At 36.4% G+C, this 22966-nt stretch overlaps 1 protein-coding gene across 1 annotated transcript in view; it reads right to left on the minus strand.

Moving 5' to 3' along the window:
* Positions 1-22393, minus strand: part of LOC148952989 (uncharacterized) — a 44957-nt gene extending 22564 nt beyond the window's left edge. Inside the window, exons 1-2 of the mRNA XM_089087488.1 lie at positions 22167-22393; positions 4633-4758 (exon numbers count right to left, since the gene is read on the minus strand). Coding sequence (XP_088943614.1) covers positions 4633-4758; positions 22167-22380 — 340 coding nt within the window. The 5' untranslated portion in view covers positions 22381-22393. The remainder of the gene's footprint in view (positions 1-4632; positions 4759-22166) is intronic.
* Between the last annotated feature and the right edge of the window lie 573 nt (positions 22394-22966).

Raw genomic sequence — 22966 nt, forward strand, 5'->3', positions numbered from 1 at the left:
ATCTTCCTAAAAGCAAGTAAGGTGCCATATAAATCTTATTTTGTCAGTTTGTATTATCGTATTCAGGGCTGTTCTAGATCTGACAGCGCTGTAATCCCTTTCGACCAAGGCCTTACCCAGGATTTTTTTTTCAGAGGGGGTTTTACTAAAAAAAAAATTCGGGAGGGGGGGGGGGGTTTACGCAAAAAACTCCAAAAACCCATAAAAATTTGTTTATATCCATTTTTGTTACGTTTTTACGAGTCAGACAAACATTTGGGGGGGGGGGTAAAACCCCCTAACCCCCTCTCTGGGTACGGCCTTGCTCTCGACCCTTGTTCTCTGCACTAAATTTTAACTTTTGCATGACAACGCTTCAAAAAGGAAAATCGTTCCTAAGTTAAGTGCATATCTTATTGTTTGAGACGGTGGGGTGAAAGGATAGTAGCTGTAAAAACCAAAATGCATTTTTGGTCAGGAGTCTTAAATATATCAAGGGGGCCTCTGCGGAGAAATATTGGTCCTGCTTGTAAAACTAAAATTGACTATTTCCTGTGTCATGATATCTTTTACTATTTAAAAAGTGGGCCAAAATAATGAACCTTGATTCAAAAAATACCTCTCCAATTTTTCTTCGACCATTGGTTCACCATTGGTTCGACCATTGGTTCTTCGACCATCAGCCTTCTCGGTAAAAATACAATATCTTGTTGTTTTGCATATAACAACTCAAACCTCCAGAACAGGGTTCTTGGACATACTAAATTTTATTAGGTAACTTTCATCAAGACCCTGCCTTTTGAGGGTGTTCCTCTCGTTTTTTATGTTGATGTAATCCTTGTTAAGTTAATAACCTGTAATTTGTCCTTTTAGATTAAATCAAATTTACTTATTTTTAATGAAGTTCAACTATTGAAAAAGCAGTTCAACTATTGAAAAAGCAGCTGTACCTAGTGCCTTCAACTCTTACTTTACCACCCTACCAACTTTTAAGACCCCCTCCTTTCCTAAACTAGGTAAATCTTCACCAGCTGAGAGAAGTATTTTTCTAACTCCTTGTACAAACATAGGATTCTGTGATTTCATTTCTTCTTTAAGTAGCAGTAACACACCTGATGCGCTTGGACTAACAAATCGTGTGCTTAAGTCTGTTTCTTCGTATGCTGTTGAATCTCTTACCCATATTTTTAATCTATCTATTTCAAAAGGTGTATACCTTGATTCGTTTAAAATTGCAAGTACTCCCTCTTTTTACGAAGGGTGACCCCAGCTTAGTGTCAAATTATAGACCTATATCAATTCTCCCAATTTTCTCGAAATTACTTGAAAAAGTTGTGCATAAGAGGCTTTTTTCATTCCTGTGTACTGGTGCTTCAACTGGAAGCGGTTCTGTTCTGTCTGATCACTAGTAAGGCTTCCGACCTAAACTCTCTACTGCATGTTCTCCCGTTGACGTTACAGAATTCGTGCGTGTTAACATAGACAAGGATCGTTGTGTTTTAGGACTATTGCTTGATTTTTATAAAGCTTTCAACATGGTAGATCATTTTGTTTTACTGGGAAAACTGTCCCTACTTGGAGTTCGGGGAATTGCCTTTGAATGGTTTAAATTTTACCTGTCTAATAGATCTCAATTTGTGTGGTATGATGGGAAATGTTCTGATCTAGCTTCGGTTTCCAAAGGGGTACCTCAAGGCTCAGTTTTGGAACCTCTCATCGTTCTTTCTTAGGTTAATGACCTTCGTCCACCGCCCGACCTTCATGCCCAAGCCGCTTTTTGGCAAACCATAGTAATTTTTTTGTGGTTTCTAATGATCTGCCCTGTACTGTTGCTAAGACTCAGCTCCTGCACAACTATGTGCGGGATTGGTGTGAGCAGAACGGGATGCTGTTGAATAGCTCCAAGAGTAGTATTATTCATTTTCGAACCCCATACCACATGTATGAACCTTCCCCAACAATCCTTGTTTTTTATGGTACTGATATAATTCCCAGTGCTCTTGTGTGAAGCTTCTTGGCGGTCATGTTGATTGTTTTATTTCTGTCAAAACTCATATTTCCTATACACATTCTATAATTTCTCGTCAAGTGTCTATACTTCATCTTGCCAATCAATTTCTTACTCCTGATGTAATGCTTTCTCTTTACTATGCATTTGTCCTTCCTTATATTTCTTATTGCTGCACTGTATGGGGCAATACTAACTATTCTTCCCTTCGACAACTCCGAACAGCACAGAATAGAGCGGTGAAGGCAACTTTTCGCCTACCCCGACTCTTTCCTACAGCTGATCTTTACAGTGATACAGGTCTAGATGCCTTAGATGTGGTTATCAAGAAGCAGAACCTAAAACTAGCTCATCGAGCCTTCAATTTATCGCTTCCTCCAAACATCTTATCCTACTTTGATCTAGCATCAACACATAAGTGCCAGACTTTGCTTCGGAGCTCTGTTCACCAATTTCGGTTGCCGAAAAGGGTATCCTCAGCAGCTCAGAGGTCACCAATTTATAGAGCAATTGCTCTTTGGAACTCTATTCCCAGTGAACTTTCTCTTGTCAAAAACTCTTCTTCCCTTTGCAGAAAAATATTCTCTAAAGCTTGAAGTAATTTCGTTTTTTTTTCTTTATTTCTTTATTAATTTTGCTTTATCTATTTATTCCGCTTTAATTTATATAGTTTTTTTTTATACTCTCTCATTATGTTGAATTAGATTCGAACCCTGTTTTTTAATAATATTATTAATGGTTTGGAAATTTAATAAATTACAGGACATTTTCAGTTCGGATAAAATTAAGTCAAAGGTTATTGTGTAGCAGTTGTTTGTTTTTTGTTGTTTTTTTTGTTGATTTTTCTCGCATTGTCTTTATGTTTTTGAAATATGGTTTTATTATCTTTCCTTCCCTGATTTGTTTTGTATGGATTTTGTGATTGATACGAGGTCCTCTACAAGCTATGCTTCTTGGGACCTCTAGCGCTTAAGTGTATTTATGTATTTATTGTAGTATTTAATAAATTGAATTGAATTGAATTATGATAATCTACTAATTTAGTGTTATTTAACCATCTAACCAATTTAAACAACCGGGCTTCCTTTTTACAATTCATGTTACTTCAAACGATGCGTTTAATAGAAAATTCCTCTTTAAAACAATATGATCGGGCCCAAAATGAAATACCACATCTGAAATTATTGTAATCTCACAAGATAGCGAATTTAAGGAATTTATACTTTCCCCAGACACACTATTTTTTTCTAGAATTTTAACGACACAAAAAATCAATAAGATATAGGCCTACTCTATGAAGTTAAATAATGTAGCTTTAGCAATATATAAAAAAAGGGCTTAAATATGATCGCTGGAATATGGGGTTTCATTTCGTATAGGCCTTAAGATTTATCTTAGGTAGGTACTCAAATATTGGTACTTGTGTAGAATCCGGTAGTCACGCGAGAAGTGAAGTTTCGTTAATGCTAATGAAATAAAACAAGATAGGATGAAAATATAATAGCAAATTTTGGCTATAAGTTTGCGTATTAGGGGGGGGGGGGTCGAGGGTAAAGCATAGCATATATTAAATACGTAACATAACCCAACCTAGGTACCTTTTTTGCCCCTTCAACCCCAAAAAAACTAAAGTTTAAATCTTTGTCACGGAGTGAGCAATACCTCACATGCAGAGAAAACCTGTTTTCAATTAAGCATCTCGGTCTTTCTCAATGCGGTCTTTCTCGCCTGACTACTGGATTATGTACAAGTACCCAAATATTTTTACTTTCCATTAAATTATGGCTCATTGCCCCTCCTTCCCGTGACCTAGATATTTTGTTCAACCTCTGGAATGTCAACCAGTCGGAAATCCCCAAAACGATCTTTTTAACTTTTTACTTATTTTCAGAAAAAGGGTCAGATGCACCCTACGTTTCCAGCATAGTTGAATATGCTCGCTTTGACAAGCATTCCATTAAATTTTGATTGACTTTCAATTTTTTTTCATTATCCAAACTCATTTTCTTTCTAAAAGTATGTTGCGAACCTTACAGTTTCAGTTTTCCTTCAAGTTATGAATATTGCAGTTGAGACTGAACGATATGCAGGTGTTACCACAACAGGCACATATGCATAAATCTAGGCTAGGGGCCCAAGAACGAGGCGGGGGTTTACTATACCGAAGCTGTGAAAAATACGAAAAGAACAAATATAGAACATTCGTATATAAATAAAAATAAATAATGTTTCACGGGACATGACGTAGATCTCAAGGTACATTTTTAGTGAAATGCTCACAAAATTTTGAAAAAGTCTTTCGAATGACAAGAAGGATAATCTGTCTAACAGGCTGACAGAAAATTAAATACCAAATTGGTGTAGTAATTTAGTTACCGTGGATAACTTTAGTCGGTGGAAAAACAACTTAAATGAGTCTGTCTGTTGACCACATATATAGTATTTCTAGAAAGCTCAGAACGTTTTAAAGATTGTTCGAACACGTCTATTGATGGCAAAGTGTTAGTCCCCCAAGAAGTTTGTTGTTCCATTTCACCAATTTTTTCATTGTGGTAAGACCCAAAGAGTTGAAGTTCGACTCAGTCTTCAACAGACTGAATCTCAACCTACCTTTTACTTAAGAGCGAATAAAGATGTTGCCTCACCTTGATGCTGAGATCTTTCTACATCATCAGTTATTTCTCCTTGTATGACAGAGGAGCTGTTAGAATAAGATCTTGAAGGATTTGGACTATCTTCGCTGTATCTATCAAGAAGCCGATCTCGTAATTCTAGAAAAGAGAGCTGTTTTACACTGCCATTTGAATTATCAGTAAATTGTTTAAAAATTATTTCTTATGGTTCAGTTTTTTGGAGGGAGAGTTTTGACCCTTCAAGCGAGTAAAATCCGAAATTTTATAGAAGTTATAATTTTTCTTTAAATTTGGTGTAGTTTATAGTTCATTTTATTTATATTTATATCTATCTTTATCTGTTTTAAGACTAGGTAATCTAACTTTTTTCACATTTGTAGCACTGCTTTTGTTCCCTAAATTTTTCTTGCGTAATTTTTATTTTCCTATTTTTTTTCTCTTCTTTGCTTGGTTCCCAACTTTCAATTTGTTACAAAAAATGCCTTAAAACCTCACTTTTAATCCATAAAATGAAATAAGGAATATTTTTATTTTCTAGGATGAGACTTAAAAGCTTCCGGTTCCGAGTCACGTTTTTGTTTTAAGTATCATGTACCATATACCATGAATCATTATTAGAAGACCATCTACCCAATGTCGCTACCTAATTGCCATCGATGTTATAAATCAAGTCCACTTTATTAAATAGATAAAAAGCATGCCATGTTTTATGAAGAATTTAAGAGGATATTGCAGGCATTCTAAGTGGAAATACTCTTCTATTGCCTTGTATTACAACCAGATCTGTCTTATCTGAAGAGGCGCTTGAATCTTATCAAATTGACGGGCGCCATTCTTCATGAGGTAGGTAATTAAGAGTCTGAAGAAGCTAGAATTATAAAAAAAACAACAGATATTTAATTTGATAATTGATCTTACGATTTTTTCAGCTTCATAATGCAAGACGAAAGTACAACACGTAAATGACAACAACCCAATGATCAATGCATTTTGAAAGCTATAGGAATTTATTATCAGGGGGAGTCGAACCCATAGCGTCTTGCAAACTAACCGGGCAAGTTTGATCATCAGGCTACAATAATTGTCGTTTCCCTAGCATATCATATTTTATGCAGCTGTATCTGTCGCAAAAAATGTTTTGTTAAATTCGATTTTATTAAAAGTATTTGATGAATTTAGTCTTTAAATACCCTTTCTCCTGCCCAGATTAAAAAAAAAGAAGAAAATACTTTTGTGAACAATAGATCAATAATAAAACAGAAAAGACAAAAGATAAAATAAATTCCTTGGAAACTTCATTAATATTTGAAAAATGCCTAAATATATAGGCTAAAAAGGTATGTAAGTATTTCCCAGGAACTTTTTCTAAATCAATAAAAGACAACTGAGATGGCAAGACTAAGTAGTTAATGGTTCCTAGTCTTAATTAAATAAAAAAAGTTTTTTCAGCATTAAAAATTCAAACGAACAGAAATGATTACGTATATGAAGGGGATTGCCCCTTCCTCAACACCTTGCTCTTTACGCTAAAGTTTTTTAGTACTTTTGAAAAAAGTCTCTTATTGTTCTAATTAAACGACCCTTTTGTTTCAGGAGTCGTTCTTAAAGAATTCCGACAACATTCAAACTTTCGCGTAAAGAGCAAGGTGTAGAAGAGAATGAAATCCCCCTCACATACCTAATAATTTTTGTTCGTTCTAAGTTTTAATGTTGCTCCTTACTTTCAGTAGCAAAAATTTGTTTTTTTATTTAATTTCTGATCGTTTTTAAATAATGCCCATCTCCACGGAGATATTCCCCTCCCCACGGAAATATTCCCTAGACAATTCAATCCCGGTGAAAATTTACCCCTGACAGTTACCCTTAGGAACTCCATGCGTAAAATTGAGACGGAAAAGAGAAAGCAAGACATAAAAAAAGAATTTAGTTTAGGAATTCTGGCAAATTCCCCCATTATATAATTTCCACGGACAAGTTCACCCCCTGGAAACTTCCCTCCCATAGAAAATTCTCCTGTGAAAAAAAACAGCAGAAAATTTGTCTCCCCCGTACGAAAATGTATACATGCTTCCCAATTACAAATACTATGCGTAAATGATGAGGAAATCAAACAGTTCTTGGTAACTAACTGTAAGTAAGGAGCGACCCGGCTCAATAGTAACCGAAACTCTAAAAAACGGAATTTTGATACCAATAGATACATCACAAGAATCAGATTTTAATGTTGATTTCAAATATATAAGTTTAATCTTACTCATCAAGTTTAGTCCTACCACTAGAAAGTTACGCGCCTGAAAAAATTAGCCTGATTTTTTATAAAGGGGGGAAACACCCAATAAAAGACATAGAACCTTAATGAAAATCACACCGTCAGATACGCTGAATCTGTTCAGAGTATCAGAGAACCCTACTGTAGAGGTTCTACTTTAGAGGTCTTCTAGGATGACTTAATCCCCCAAAGCCCCCGGTGGAAGGGCTGAAAGTTATGAACTTTACCCAATGTTTACATATAGTACTGGTTATTGGGAAGTATACAGACGTTTTCAGGGGGGAATTTTTCTGGTAGTGGGGGGGGAGTCGTGGGTTATGTTGGGGGATCTTTCCAAGGAGGAAGTTTTCATGGGGGAAGGGACATTACTATGCAGGGGGCGCTGGATTTCCCAGCATTATTTAAAAAACAATCAGAAATTAAATTAAAAAAACAATTTTTCCAACTGAAAATAAGGAGTAACATCAAAACTTAAAACGAACAGAAAATATTACGTGTATGATTGGGTTCGCCCTCTAGTCAGTACCTCGCTCTTTAAGCCAAATATTTTTTAGTACTTTCATAAGAGCTATTTATTCTAATTAACGACCTTTGTGATTAAGGGGTCATTTTTAAAGAATTGAAACAAAATTCGAACTTAGCGTAAGGAGCGAGGTATTGACTACAGGGCGAACCCCCTAATATACGTACTAAAAATATATGAATATAGAAGTTCGTTACGTAAGTTAATTCGTAAGTTACGTATATTTATTACTAATAAAAACGTTCGTAAATAAAATTTAACAACTTTCGAGAAAGCCATTTAACCAAATAGAAGTAAAATTAATATGCAGTAAGGAGCAACATTAAAACTTAAAACAAACAGAAATTATTCCGTATATGAAAGGGGCTGTCCTCTCCTCGACGCCTTGCTCTTTACGATAAAATTAGACTCTTTCTCACAACGCAATTTTTAAAACATTAGAAACTTTAGCGTAAAGAACGAGGCGTTGAGGAAAGGACAGCCCCTTTCATATACGGAATAATTTCTGTTCGTTTTAAGTTTTAATGTTGCTCCTTACTTTCAGTTAAGAGACTTGTTTTTTTATTTATTTTTATAACATAAAAACCTTTCCCCTGGGGTTATGGGGGGGGGGTCATGTTACATCCAAAGGTATAGTTATTGAGCCTTTCAATTATGATTTTGATCGGACGATTTTGGGTAAAAGGAGCAGGAGAGAGGGTTTAGCTACCCTATAATCTTTTTGGTCACTTAAAAATGGCACTAGAACTTTTAATTTCCGTTCGAATGAGCCCTCTCACAAAATTCTAGGACCACTGGGTCGACAAGATCACCCCTAAGAAAAAAAGAAATAACGAATAAACATGCATCCGTGATCTTTCTTCTCACAAAAAATACAAAATTCCCCATTTTGGCAGATAGAAGCTTGAAACCTCTACAGCACGGTTTTCTGATATGCTGAATCTGATGGTATGATTCCCATTAAGATTCTATGACTTTTAGGGGATGTTTCCCTCTTTTTCGAAAATCATGCAAATTTTCTCAGGCTCGTAGCCTTTAATCCGTAGGACAAAACTTAAGGAAAATTATATGTTAGAAATTAGCATAATAAGCCGATATTTTATGTATATATATTGGTATCAAAATTCCAATTTTTAGAGTATCGAATTATCTAGAAGATTTTTCTGTGGTGGGATTTTTCCCTGGAGGGAGAAACGGGCTTTCAGGCATTATTTAAAAAATGACCAGAAATTAAATAAAAAAAAAACAAGTTTTTCAACTGAAAATAAGCAGCAACACTAAAACTTAAAACGGACAGAAATTATTACGTGTAGGAGAGGGGTTTTCCCATCCTCAATGCCCCGCTCTTTATTCTAAAGTGTGACTTTCTGTCCCAATTATTTAAGAACGACTCCTGAAACACAAGGGTCGTTTAATTAGAACAATAAGAATTTTTTTTTAAAGAGCTAACAAACTTTAGCATGAAGAGCGACATATTGAGGAGGGGCAACCCCCCTCATGTACGTAAAAAGGTCTGTTTGTCTTAAGTTCTAACGTCGCTCTTTACTTTCTGTTGAAAAATCTGTTTTTTTATCATTTAAGCCATGCCAAATATTTTCTACGTAGTCGTCAGACACCTTGGTATATGGACATGCAACTTTCAAGATTTCTTGTTGATCTAATGCCCTTTGAATGCTTTGTCAATTATTTAAATTGTTCGAGCGGCACCTTGTTATATTCGTAATTCTAGTTTATATTTTCGTTATAGTAAGTATTTCTAATCTCGCTTATAATGAAAAAATAAACATCAGGTTGATATGATGGCCCTTGGAATCCCAAATTTGAATACTTTTAAATCAACAAAAAAAGCATAAATGAAAAAAAAGCGTGAAGAGCGACACTGAGATTTAAAATGAACAAAAATGAAAATGTATATGAGTGGGCTACCCTTCCCCCTCTGCAAGTTAAAACTTTGCTAGGGCTTTATTGAAAAAAAAAAACAACAACTGAGTTGTTGTTTGTCCTGTTGTTAAGTCCAACAAACATATCCAGTTGGTAGTTGCAAGCATTCTTCTGACCGATTGCCTTGAATAGCATTTGAAATGAAAACTTTATTGTTAAAAGCAAAAGTGCATCAATGAGCTCTTCCATTCTTGAGGCATTGTGGAATATACATAATTTCCATCCTATTCCAAATGTTTTTGTGTTATTCGTTCTTGAATTATTGAAAAAAAAACGTCGAAGAGTATCGTCCAAGACTGAGGTGCCAGGGCTGTCTTCTGATATTCATAATAATTTCTGTTCGTGTTAATTTTTATTGTCGTTCTATACTTTCGTTTGAAAAACGCTTGCTTTTTTATTTTATTTTGGCTCGTTTTAATAACATAGCCACGGTTATCCTAAATATAAGGGAGAGTGGTTACAATCCCCTAAAAGATCACACTAAGTTTAACTTTTTCAGAACAACGCTTCTGAAAAAGTACAAGGGGAACACCTTATTCTGAAAATAATAAGGGATTATTTAGTACTTTCAGGAATAAAAAGAAGTTTCCTAAGTAAACATAGACCGTAATAGCTTGTGTGCAAATATACAATACTCTATAATCGCTGCCTGTGTTAGATTAACGGTCTATAATAACGGTGCATCTTTATGAACTACATATAGGGACAAGTGTTATAACACGCGCCAGAATGACCTCTGGGACTGGAGGAGCTAGATAAAGACCCCTTCGATGGTACTTTGAATTACTTCTTGATAGTATTTCAGCCCTGTTTGGGCCAAAATTGCTATTTTTCGTATTCTTGTAAATGATAACTTTAGAGTTTTCATAGATTTATATTTTCATTAGGATCGCACCCCCTTTTGGGACATTTTATCCCTATTTCCAGTATTATACAAGTTTTCATATGATAATAGTAGGACCATCAATTTAGGGGGAGAAATGCGTTCAATGGTGTTTCCATCGAAAAGAGCAAAGTATCCCCCCTCCCCCTAAATTTGGAAAATACAATTGTGATTCCTTAAATATTTGTGTATTGACGCCCTTGGCTAATAATTTTTAACGATCAAATTTAAAATCAATTAATCTTGCATATTTGGAATGAGCATAAATAGTTGATTTTGCTGAGGGGAGGGTATTGTAATACAAAATTTTTTTTTTAGAGTTTCGATTTCTATTAATAGAAAGCACTTTTTAATTGGGGTTTGTTGCTAACAATAACTAATTGATTGAGGGTTTTCTTAAGTGTGAAGAAGAGTTTGACCCCTCTTCCTTTCCTCAACTTCATTTTATATAAAATCAATTTTAATGTTCGTACAAAAAGACTTTGGTCACCCTTGAATGATTGGCCGTCTCCAAAAAAGAAAACCCCAAGAAATATTTCTAGGGACAGGGTCTGAAATTTTCAAACAAAATTTGGGTAATTGTCTTAAAGATTTTCAATGGGAATTCTTCGAATTTTTTTTTATAGGGATCTGCCCAGTCCCAGTGCGTACATGAATGTAATCTTTTACGTTGATTAATTTGATCATGTTTGTTTAAAATGATCAACTTGTTGATTAATTTGTTAATTTGTTTATTAATTGTTGATTAATTTGATTCTGACCACGCAGCACATATACTACAGACTTAGTTAAAAAAAATACACAGATTTCTATATGCTCATTAAAATTAAAGTTAGTAGATTTGCGCCTAAAAACGTACTGTTTGAGGATTCCAGCACGTATTCCCCCTCTCTCACAATCTAAGACAAATCATTTGGTCCTCCCTTTCCCCCAAATAGTTGATGGTGAACTATAACTACTGTAACTAAGTTCTATTGGGCTTCAAGTGGATGGACTCGCTTAGATACAATTTCAAAGGCAGCGCGCATGCGCTGCCTAAGTAAAGAACGATGTATTCACAATGTGTTTTTTTTTCTCCATACCCGGGCACTTCGTATCGAAGGAGTTGTCGTAGAAACTTCGAAAAGGACTCATTCGATTGGAAATTGGAGTGGCTAGTGCCCTTTTTAATAGTCGGAAGTGATTGGAAGGCAACTAGGCCCCCCCCCCACGAACATCATTTTCCCGAAAATATCCAATCAAAATTTTGAGATAGCCATTTTGTTCAGCGTAGTTGATTTCCACATAGAAAATATGTTTTTGAGGAGGACAATCCCCCACAACCCTCGGGGCAAGTGTTTTACGTTATGCCCTAGGGGCATATAAGGTTTTTATAGAAGGCGTTGTCGTAGAAACTTAAAAAAAGGCTCATTCGATTGGAAACTCAAAGGACTAGTGCCCTTTTTAATAGTCGAAAGTGATTGGAGGGCAATTACCCCCCCCCCCCCACGCCCATCATTCCCCCAAACACATCCAATCAAAATTTTGAAATAGCCATTCGTTCAGCGTAGATGATTTCTAGATAGAAAATATATTTTTGAGGAGGACACTCTCCCCCCCCCCAACCCTCGGGGCAAGGGTTTTAATTTATGCCCTGGGGACATATAAGGGTTTTATAGAAGGCGTTGTTGTAGAAACGTCAAAAAAGGCTCATTCGATTGGAAATTCAAACCGCTAGTGCCCTTTTTAATAGTCAAAAGTGATTGGAGGGCAACTATCCCCCCCACGCCCATCATTCCCCCTAACACATCCAATCAAAATCTTGAGATAGCCATTTTGTTCAGCGTAGTTGATTTCCAGGTAGAAAATATGTTCTTGAGGAGGACACTCCCCCACAACCCTCGGGGCAAGGGTTTTTAGTTATGCCCTGGGGGCATATAAGGTTCTTATAGAAGGCGTTGTCGTAGAAACTTGAAAAAAGGCTCATTCGATTGGAAATTGAAAGGTCTATTGCTATTTTAAATAGTAGAAACTGATTGGACGGTAACTAACCCCCCTTTCACACCCACCTTTTTCCCAAACACATCCAATCACAGATTGGAGATAGCCATTATGTTCAGCGTAGTTAATTTCCAGATAGAAAATATGTTTTTGAGGAGGACAATTCCCCACGACCCTCGGGGCAAGGGTTTGAAGTTATGCCCTAGGGGCATATAAGGTTTTTATAGAAGGTGTTGTCGTAGAAACTTCAAAAAAGGCTCATTCGATTGGAAATTCAAAGAACTAGTGCACTTTTTAATAGTCGAGAGTGATTGGAGGGCAATTACCCCCCCCCCCCGCCCATCATTCCCCCAAACACATCCAATCAAAATTTTGAGATAGTCATTTTGTTCAGAGTAGTTGATTTCCAGAGAGAAATATCTTTTTGAGGAGGACACTCCCCCCCCCCCCAAACCCTCGGGGCAAGGGTTTTAATTTATGCCCTGGGGGCATATAAGGGTTTTATAGAAGGCGTTGTTGTAGAAACTTCAAAAAAGGCTCATTCGATTGGAAATTCAAACGGCCTGTGCCCTTTTTAATAGTCAAATGTGATTGGAGGACAACTAGCCCCCCCCCCCACGCCCATGAGTTCCCCTAACACATTCATTTAAAATTTTGAAATAGCCATTTTGTTCAGCATAGTTGATTTCTAGATAGAAAATATGTTCTTGAGGAAGACACTCCCCCACAACCCTCAGGGCAAGGGTTGTAAGTTATGCCCTGGGGACATATAAAGTTTTTATAGAAGGTGTTGTCTTAGAAACTTCAAAAAAGGCTCATTCGATTGGAAATTCAAAGGGATAGTGCCCTTTTTAATAGTCGAAAGTGATTGGACGATAGCTAACCCCCCTCTCGTGTCCAGATTTTCCCCGAACATATCCAATCAAAATTTTGATACAGCCATTTTTTTCAAAGTAGTTTAAAGTTCTATAAATTAGGTCTTTGAGGATGACAACCCCCTCACCACCCTCAGGGCAAAGGTTGTAAGTTATGCCCTGGGGGCATATAAAGTCTTTATAGAACGCATCGTCGTAAAAACTTCAAAAAGGGCTCATTCAATAATAAATTGAAATGGCTTGTGCCCTTTTTAATAGTCGAAAGTAATTGGAATGCAAATAACACCCCTTCTACGCCCACCATTTCGCCAAACACATCAAATCAAAACTTTGATATAGCCATTTTGTTCCACGCAGTTAAAGTTCAGGAAATTATACCTTTGAGGAGGACACTCCCCCCACAGTCTTCAGAGCAAGGGTTATAAGTTATGCCCTGGAGGCATATAAGGTTTTTAATGAAATCTTTATCGTAGAAACTTGAAAAAGGGCTCATTCGATTGGAAATTCAAAGATCTAGTGCCCTTTTTAATAGTCGAAAGTGATTTAGATAAGATAAGATAAGATTTATTCATAATCAATTAATCATACAAGAAAATACATTGTGCTAATCCCCCAAAGGCTCCTAGGCCTGTAATAGAGGGGGAATCCATACCATTTAAATCAAACATTAAATCAATATAAAAACATTAAAATAGGCCTACATTGAAAAATCCAATCAATACGTACAATCCAACCACAGCACTCCAAATCCCCCTCGAAAAGCTCCATGTCCAGGGATACAAGGGGGAATAAGAAAAAAAAAAGAAAATACAATATATCCAAACAACCATAAAAAATAAATCAGTCGCCAAACAACATATAAAATTAAAAAGAGACCATACCTGAGGCCTGGGAGTAATAGCGCAGAGAAGACCACCATAAAACAAAACTAAACATTCAGGGGAAATCAACTCCACAAAAAAAAAAAAAAACTATTCTGTTTGATTCTTAACTAAATGGTCCTTAAGAATCCTATTGAAAGTGCCAAACGAGTGGCATTTCTGTACTTAAGAAGGCAGGGAGTTCCAAACCTGATGACAAGCGATGAGGGGATTGAAATCTGACCGCACAGTGGGAGTAGGAGGAATGCAGATATTATGTGACGAACGAAGGTTATATGGAGCTGAATCAGAAATAAACTGAGGAGTTTTTTGAAGAGATTTTGGAAGATTGCCATGAAGCTTATTAAAAAAAAAACAACCACAAGAAAGATTGTATATATCGTTTTTTTTTATAAGGGGTCTTTTTTAGTACGTTTGGGTGTCAATAACAACACGCGTTTTTTTATAATACTTGAAAGAACGCGACCGCAGTGTAGAAGGAAAAGTAGACATCCAAACTATGGGGCAATAAGAGACATATGACTGGACAAGGCAGAAAAAAGAAGCTTCAGAATAGATCCAGGAAAGGTGTGTTTGAGTTTTCGAATGACACCCAAACTCCGTGAGACCTTAACCCTAATCATGGCTATATGGTATCTAAACAAAAGGTTCTCATCAAGCAGGATACCAAGAAACCGGACCTACCGATTCTTTGGTCTACACAAGGAGCCTTGTGACACCTGATGCTGTGTCAGTTGAGGGAAAGCTACACCAATTCGAGAAAAAATAAGAAAATGTGACTTGGCAACATTCAAGGCCAAGTAATTCGGCTCAAACCGTGAAACTACTCTCTCAAATATTGCCACCAGATTAGACCTGATATCACATTCCGTCCTCCCTAGAGTCCCAAAAATACTTTCGTCAGGAAAAACAACGAAGCAATCTTCATTAGAAGTAGCATTGGGACACGAAGAAACATCCGGGTGACCCAGATTGCAGCATACTAGAGGACTGGTGTTTTTGACTACTGAAATCAGATCATTGACGTAAATCAGAAATAAAACGGGGCCAAGAACAGATCCCTGGGGGACGCCATATTCTACTTCAGAAGGACTCTGGAAAAGCGGATTAATTGAAATAAGTCTACCAGAAAGATATTATTCAAACCAAGAGAAAACATTTGATCTTATACCAATATGCGATAATTTCCAAAGAAGAATCTGATGAGTCAAAGAATCAAAAGCTTTACGAACATCCCAAAATAAAGCTGCCGGGATAAGACCAAAATCTATTGCCGAATGAATAAAATTCAAGAGAGATACGCAAGCATGCTCTGTAGAGTGATTCGCTCGGAATCCGAACTGAAATGCATGAAAAAAATTTTTGACATCCAGAAAACTAAGAAGCCTGGATAGCATAACCTTCTCAAAAATTTTGCTAAAACAGATAGCAGAGAAATTGGCCTATAATTAGCAGGTTCACTCCGAGACCCCCCTTTATACAGCACTATAACCTTAGCTCGCCTGATTGATTCAGGGAAAATTCCTTTCTCGAAAGACAGATTGACAAGCTTAGTCAATGATGAAAGAATAGCAGGAAGAACGGCACGGATAACCCTTGTAGGAATTCTGTCTGGCCCTGAAGACGCTGAACCTTTAAGTGCATTTACGATCCGAGCTACCTCAAACTCAGAAACAGGGTTTAAGACCATTGACTTTAAACATGGGGGTCCAAGATAGGCTGTGAAATCGCAACGAGGAGTTGTAGAGCTCACAGATGAAGCAGTCGTCTTTCCTATATTAGCAAAATAAGACGTAAGCTCTAGCTGAACATTTTCTTCTCATTGGACAATTTGACCATCAACTATCAGCGTTGTTGGAACTGAAGGCGGAGGGGGAGTAGGTTTAAGTACAGAATTAATAATTTCGAGGGCAACTAGCCCCCCTCTCTCGCCCACCTTTTCCCCAAACACATCCAATCAAAATTTTTAGATAGCCATTTTGTTCAGTATTGTGGATTTCCAGATAGAAATATGGGTTTGAGGAGTATACTCCCCCACAGCCCTCAGGGCAAGGGTTGTAAGTTATTCCCTGGGGGTATATAAGGTTTTTACTGAACGCGTTGTCGTAGAAACCTCAAAAAGGGCTCATTTGATTGGGTATTTAAATAGCTAGTGCCCTTTTTAATAGTTGAAAGTGATCGGAAGGCAACTAACACCCTTTCCACGCCCACCTTTCCGCCAAACGCATCCAATCCAAATTTTTTTTATAGCCATTTAGTTCCACGAAGTTTAAAGTTCAGGAAATTGTACCTTTGAGCAGGACACTCCCCCACAGTCTTCAGGGTAAGGGTTATAAGTTATACCCTGGGGGTATATAAGGTTTGTATTGAAATGTTCTTCGTAGAAACTTGAAAAAGGGCTCATTCGATTGGAAATTCAAAGGGCTAGTGCCCTTTTTAATAGTCGAAAATGATTTAGGGGCAACTAACCCCCCTATCACGACCACCTTTTCCCCAAACACATCCAATAAAAATTTTAGGAGAGCCATTTTATTCAATGCAGTTGAAAGTTTTGAAAATTAGGTCTTTAAAGATGACAACCCATCCCCCCACAACCCTCAGGGCAAGGGCTTTAAGCTATTTCCTGGGAGCTTGTAAGGCTTTTACTTAAAGCGATGTTGTTAAAATATCCAAAGGGGCTCATTCAATTGGAAGTTGAAAGGGCTAGGGCCGTTTTAATAGTCAAAATTGATTGAAGGGCAATTAACCCCTCTCTGACCCCCACCATTTCTCCAAACACATCCATTCATAAGTTTCAGATAGATATTTTGTTCAACATAGTTGAAAGTTCTGGAAATTAGGTCTTTTAGGATGATAACCCCTTCAGAGCTTTCAGTGCAAGGGTTGTAAGTTATGCCCTGGGGGCCTATACGGTTTATGCAGAAAGTTATTGTAGAAATTTCAAAAGGGGCTCATTTGATTGGAAATTGAAATTGCCCTTTTTAATAGTCGAAAGTGAGTGGAGAAAAATTAACCCCCCTCTCACGTCCTCCATTTCCTCAAACACATTCAATCAAAGTTGAGAGATAGCCATTTTGTTCAACGTAGTTGAAAGTTCTGGAAATTATGTATTTAGGGATGACAAACTCCCCAAAGACCCCAGGGCAAAGGTTTTAAGTTATGCCCTGGGAGCATATAAGGTTTTTAATGATAGAGTTGTCGTGAAAACTTCGAAAGGGGCTCATTCAATTGGAAATTGAGAGGGCTAGTGCCCTTTTTAATATTTAAAAGTGATTGGACGGTAACTAACCCTGCTCTCACGCCCACCATTCCCCCAAACACATCCAATCAAACTTTTCAGATAGCCATTTTGTTCAACGTAGTAGAAAGTTCTGGAAATTAGGTCTGTGAGGATGACAACCCCCCCTCAGCCCTCAGGGCGAGGGTTGTAAGTTATCCCCTGGGAGCATATAAGGTTTTTATTGAAAGCGTTGTCGTAGAAACTTCAAAAGGGCTCTTTTGGTTGGAAATTGAAAGGGCTAGTGCCTTTTTTAATAGTTAAAAGTGATTGGAGAAAGACTAACGCCCTTCTCATGCCCACCATTTTCCCAGACACATCCAATCAAGATTTTGGGATAGCCATTTTGTGTAACGTAGTTGAAAGTTCTTGAAATTAGGTCTTAGAGGATGACAACCACCCTCACAGACCTTAGGGTAAGACATTTAATTTATGCCCTGGGGGCATATAAGGTGTTTATAGGAAATGTTGTCGTAGAAACTCAAAAGGGATCATTCGATTGGAAATCGAAAGGCTTAGTGCCATTTTTAATAGTCGAAAGTAATTGGAAGGCTTGACATTTTTATACGTAATAAAGATCAATGTGGGTACAATGTATTATTTTTTTATTGTTGTTATTGTTTAGACCAGGGCACTTTGTATCGAAGGAGTTGTCGTAGGAACTTCGAAAAGGGCTAATTCGATTGAAAATAGAAAGGGCTGATGGCCTTTTTAGTAGTTGAAAGTGATTCGAGGGAAACTAATCCCCTCCCATGCCCACTCTCCCATTTGACTATATGTTTTAAAACTAAATGTTGTCATAAGATTAAATCAAAATGCACTGTGTTAATTTTAATTCCCAATAAGGCAACTCAGCAGTATCCCAAGAACGACTAAGGGTATTATGTTCAAACTTCTGGGGCTGCTTCTGCTCTTAAAATTTATCCAAATCAAAATAGCGTAAGTGTATCCAAGCTATCAAAGAAAGTAAACAGATTTTTTTGCGAATGGTATCAAGTTTTCCATTTCAGGTCAACTAGAGAAGGTATGAAACTAAATTAAACACTACTATTTTTGTCCAGATTTTAAGAGGGTGTATGTTGTTAAAAATAGCTGAAAATTTTTCTCCAGCATACAAATAGTAGGAGAACAAATTCTCCAGCATTCTAAACTATAAATCTTAAAAAAACGAAAAGATTTAAAGTATCATTTTCTTTTTCTCTGAAAAGACTGTGTCAAAACAAAACAAACATAAATTAATTAAAAAAACTTTTCCCACAAAATAAGTTTTTCAAAGGAAAGTAAAGAAGTCCATTAAACAAAAAATGAGCAAAAATTAAATCAAATAATCTACCATCCGTGAAACTACCACAAATCAGCATCGATGAATAAATGAAACCCAAAACGAACAGAAATTACAATAAATAACCGAGTCAAACTCAAAACGAGCAGAAATTAACATAAGTTGGGCTCAAAACCCCTATGCCTTCCCAAGGCCAGAACAAAATTTGCACTGGAAAAAAATACAAATGAATGTGTATTGTCAGTTTAGTATACATATTATGATATTTAGTAATCAAAACCTTAATATTATTTGATTTATTAAAGTTATAAAAGTAAAAGCATATATATTTTTTCAGTAAAGTGCAAATTTTGTTCTGGCCTTGGGAAGGCATAGGGGTTTGGCGCCCAACTTGTGTTAATTTCTGCTCGTTTTGAGTTTGACTCGGTTAATTATTGTAATTTCTGTTCGTTTTGGGTTTCATTTATTTATTGATGTGGATTAGTGTTAGTTTCACGCTTGGTAGATTATTTGATTTTATTTTTGCTCATTTTTTGTTTAATGGAATGCTTTACTTTTCTTTGAAAAACTTATTTTGTGAAATTTTTTTTTTTAATTAACAGAAGTAAATGTCTAATATTAACTGTTTGTTTTGCACTGGCAGCATGCAGCGTAAGAAAAAAAGCCAAATCGCAGCATTATGGCTTCTAAAACCACGAATAAAACAAATTAATTTTCAATAATTCTAAATCGATTGTCAATCTCGTAATTATCCCTCGATTACATTTTGGCTCTCCGTTGGCCAAAGGATATGATTCCGGCCACCAAATGGCAGAAATCCTCACTTTCGTTGTTGCGTGATCCATTTTGCTACTTAAAAGAGTAATAAAACTCTCATTTTTCGTTTTGGTGAGTCTTCTTCCGGTATCCTAGGACCACTGGTTTGATACTATCTCCCTTAGGGAAAAACAAACACATAGAGGTGATCAACCGTCTCAAAAAATAATCTTGTTTTTGTTTACAGAGGGCTCAAAACCTTTACACAAAAGTTCTCTGACGCTTGAAATTTGATGGTACAACTTTCATCGACATTACTCTCCTTCTTAGGAATGTTTCAACCCTTTTTTCAAAGGTTAGCAAAATTACTAAGGCACGAAACTTTTAATAAATGATTTTTAGATAATCGAATTTTACAGATTTAGATTCATCGTAAAAATCTGGTTCTGTTAATGTATATATTGCTATCACTATCCCTATTTTAATACTTTCAGTTATTATTTGCCCAATTCGCTTCTTATTTACTGTTTCGTGACAGTTTTTCGAATTACTAAGAAGCCCTGGAATGGCTGCGATAGGAATGCAATACTTTTTACGTCCTATCCTGAGTGTCTGATCAACCGTGCTGCCGGTCATATGGGTAGCACGCAGCGTTTACAACAGCTTTGGAGGTGGTTACGATGCGCTTTTTTCTGCTACTGTACTAAGCGTAAAAGATTAAGGTCTTTCTTTTTCTATTTTCATCCACCTTCTTAAGTGCCCTACAAACATGTAGGTAAAACTTAAAGTTATTCCTTGTCTTGATGCTATCTGTCTTTGTTTGTGACAATTCATCATTCGGTTTTTCTTGGACCCTATAGTCCACTACAGCTAAGATGTTATCTCATAAATTCAGACGGAACTGAAGAGTCAGGCCTATGCCTTTGTGTAAGAGACCTTGAAATCATCCAGGGAAGGGCCTGCCGGTGGCCAAATTGTCAAAAGTAATCTATATTATAAATGACACAGAGTAGGTTATTCTTATTCCTAAAGGGAAATCTCACTTAGAAATTATACGAACTTACAAAATAGGCTATAGGAAAATGAGAAGCATCCGAACTGATTGCGTTAAATAGCTTTATTTAAATAGTATAAGTTATTTTGTCCCCAACCATCTCCCGTCCCTAAAAAAAGGAATATATTTCATATTCTTTTGGACATGTTTCATTAATGAATATTAGGAAAACATTGGATATATCTTATAGTAAATTTAAGAATTTCTGACAAAGTTGGTCGTAGGATATTTAAAAAAAAACTCCCTCCAAGTTTCTTTGTAAATTTTGCCTAACAGTCTTATAATTGGCATACAGGCAAAAAAAATTTGACCAAGGCCAGTTTCGGGGTGGAGGGTATCGACTTAGAACCCCTCCCCCCTGAAACTTTTTTCCGACTCGTAAAAAGTAACAAAAATACATATGAAAAATTCTTGTTGCGTTTCATAATTTTATGTACCCTCCCCCCCCCCTGAACAAAAATCCTGTATACGCCATTGCTTTTGCTGTTCAAAACATGCCAGAATTACAATCTAAACTAAGGGCTAACTTAACTGTTGTAAAGTTAACTAAAGTCAAGCATAGTATTCTAGGGTTCAAACGCACTTATACACATTATTAATGTATTTTTGTCAGAATTAATACTAATTACTGCATACAAAAGGTAGCTTTTTGCATGTTAAAAGCTAGTATATATATTCTAATTACTTTCAGGTACGGTCAGTACCCGGATGACTGACCGTATTTCAAACAATAGGCTATACGAAAAATGTGGTTCAATACCGCTCTCTAGGGCTATAATGAACGAAAGGTTGAGGTGGCTAGGGCACGTTGTGTGGATGAAGGATGACAGATTGCCGAATATTGTTCTTTTCGGCCAACCGTCTTGGGTTAAACGGAAAGCAGGTCGTCCGCGTCTTGGGTGGGAGGACGTCATAAAGAAAGATTTTACGGAAATAGGAACTTCCTGGGCGGGTGTAAAAAAGGAGGCTTTGAGTACATTAGGATGGAGGAGGAGCGTACGTAGCTGTGTTGGCCTCAGGCGGCTTGGTGCTGCGGTGAGTTGTTAGTAGTAGTAGTAGTAATTACTTTAAAAAATAAACATGTTTTATTATGTAAAAAACAAATATTACAGACCCCGTTGAAGCTTTTTTTGTCCTATTAACATACCTCTAGCCACATACACAGTGAAAAGGTGGTGAACATGCCATTAGTACCTAGATGGTAGCAGGCAAGTTTTAACTGATATAAATAAACAACAGGAAAAAATTTCATAGTCATGTCATTCATGTAGTCATTTTGTAGTCAATTTAATGTATATTTTCTCTTCAGCTATCATCAGTGTTTAAGTGAAGTTTGAAACAAGTCTTCATATTTATTCACGTTACGAATAAAGAAAGAAATTTAGCATGTAAGTAAAAGTTTAGGATAAAAATTTAGCTTTAATAAGAGCTAGAGATCACACATCCTCCACCTACGTTCATATCCCCTTGTGGTTCAAACACCGCAAGCTCGATATACAAAAATATATCTTGTATGGATTTTGATTTATATATATATATATATATATATATATATATATATATATATATATATATATATATATATACAATATGCTCGGATAGGGCTAAGTCCTGCTACCCCAAATTGTGATGTCTAAACTGCTAAATATACCCCAGTTCTGAGACTGATTTCAACGATGATTTTCAATTTTACGTAGTAGCTTCAAATTGCAATGCCTAAGAGCCATTTTTTTTCTCTTAATTTAATCAGATACCGATTGGGTGGATTCAGAACTTGAGATTCAAAATTTTTCATATCCTCTTATGTTAAGCTAAATATATTTACCTCGTTGTCCAGACATATCCAATGCTTGATCACTTTCAACTGGGCTTGAAGTCAATTCGAGTTCACACTGATCAGAATCAGAAAATTCAAGGTCAGACTCGCTATCTTTTCCTTCCCATTTTTCCTCATTTTTCTTAGGATCATTTCTAGTCAAAATGTCCAAGATAGAAAATGGTGTAGGTTTAGCTTTACCGCTTTTACCTTCCATGTTCATACCTCTCTTAACTCTAAAGAAAATTCAGTCCAATCTCTGCGCACTTGGAAATAAGAGAAACACTAAAAACTGCTTTGATTTCTAAGAGATCCAACTTCGAGCCAAAGGAGGGATCTCTACGTTAGAAGAACCAATCAGAGCATAGTCTTTCAAACGCTTCAATAGCAGCATAATCATGGATCCTTTAGGGACATTAGGAAATGAGTGATGGCCCTAGAGAATGTGTTCTCGGCTAATTGATATGTCGAATGGATGGTAAATACATTAGTGATGAAAGATGGGATTTCGATATGTCGACAAAGTAAAAACTTGCTGACAGGAAAGCCACAGAAATCCAGTATTATTTTAACAGCACGACATAAAGAACAATATGATATGAGTTAATTACTTTCCCTTGAATGTCAGACTAGTGCAAAGAAAAGGGAAAATTAGGTCCAAAGTCTATTTTATCATTAATAATTCGACACATAAGGATTATTGTGACGGGCTTGCTAAATGAGCAGATATGTTAGAATCTTAAGAAGTCAATCCTGACTAATTGCTAAGAATGCTAAGGTTGCTAAGAATGGTAGTGATCTTTCTTTTT

Source organism: Artemia sp. Qi Xiang Cuo, chromosome 4 (genome assembly GCF_049724085.1).
Source record: "Artemia sp. Qi Xiang Cuo chromosome 4, ASM4972408v1, whole genome shotgun sequence".
In the NCBI taxonomy this organism is placed as follows: Eukaryota; Metazoa; Arthropoda; class Branchiopoda; order Anostraca; family Artemiidae; genus Artemia; species Artemia sp. Qi Xiang Cuo.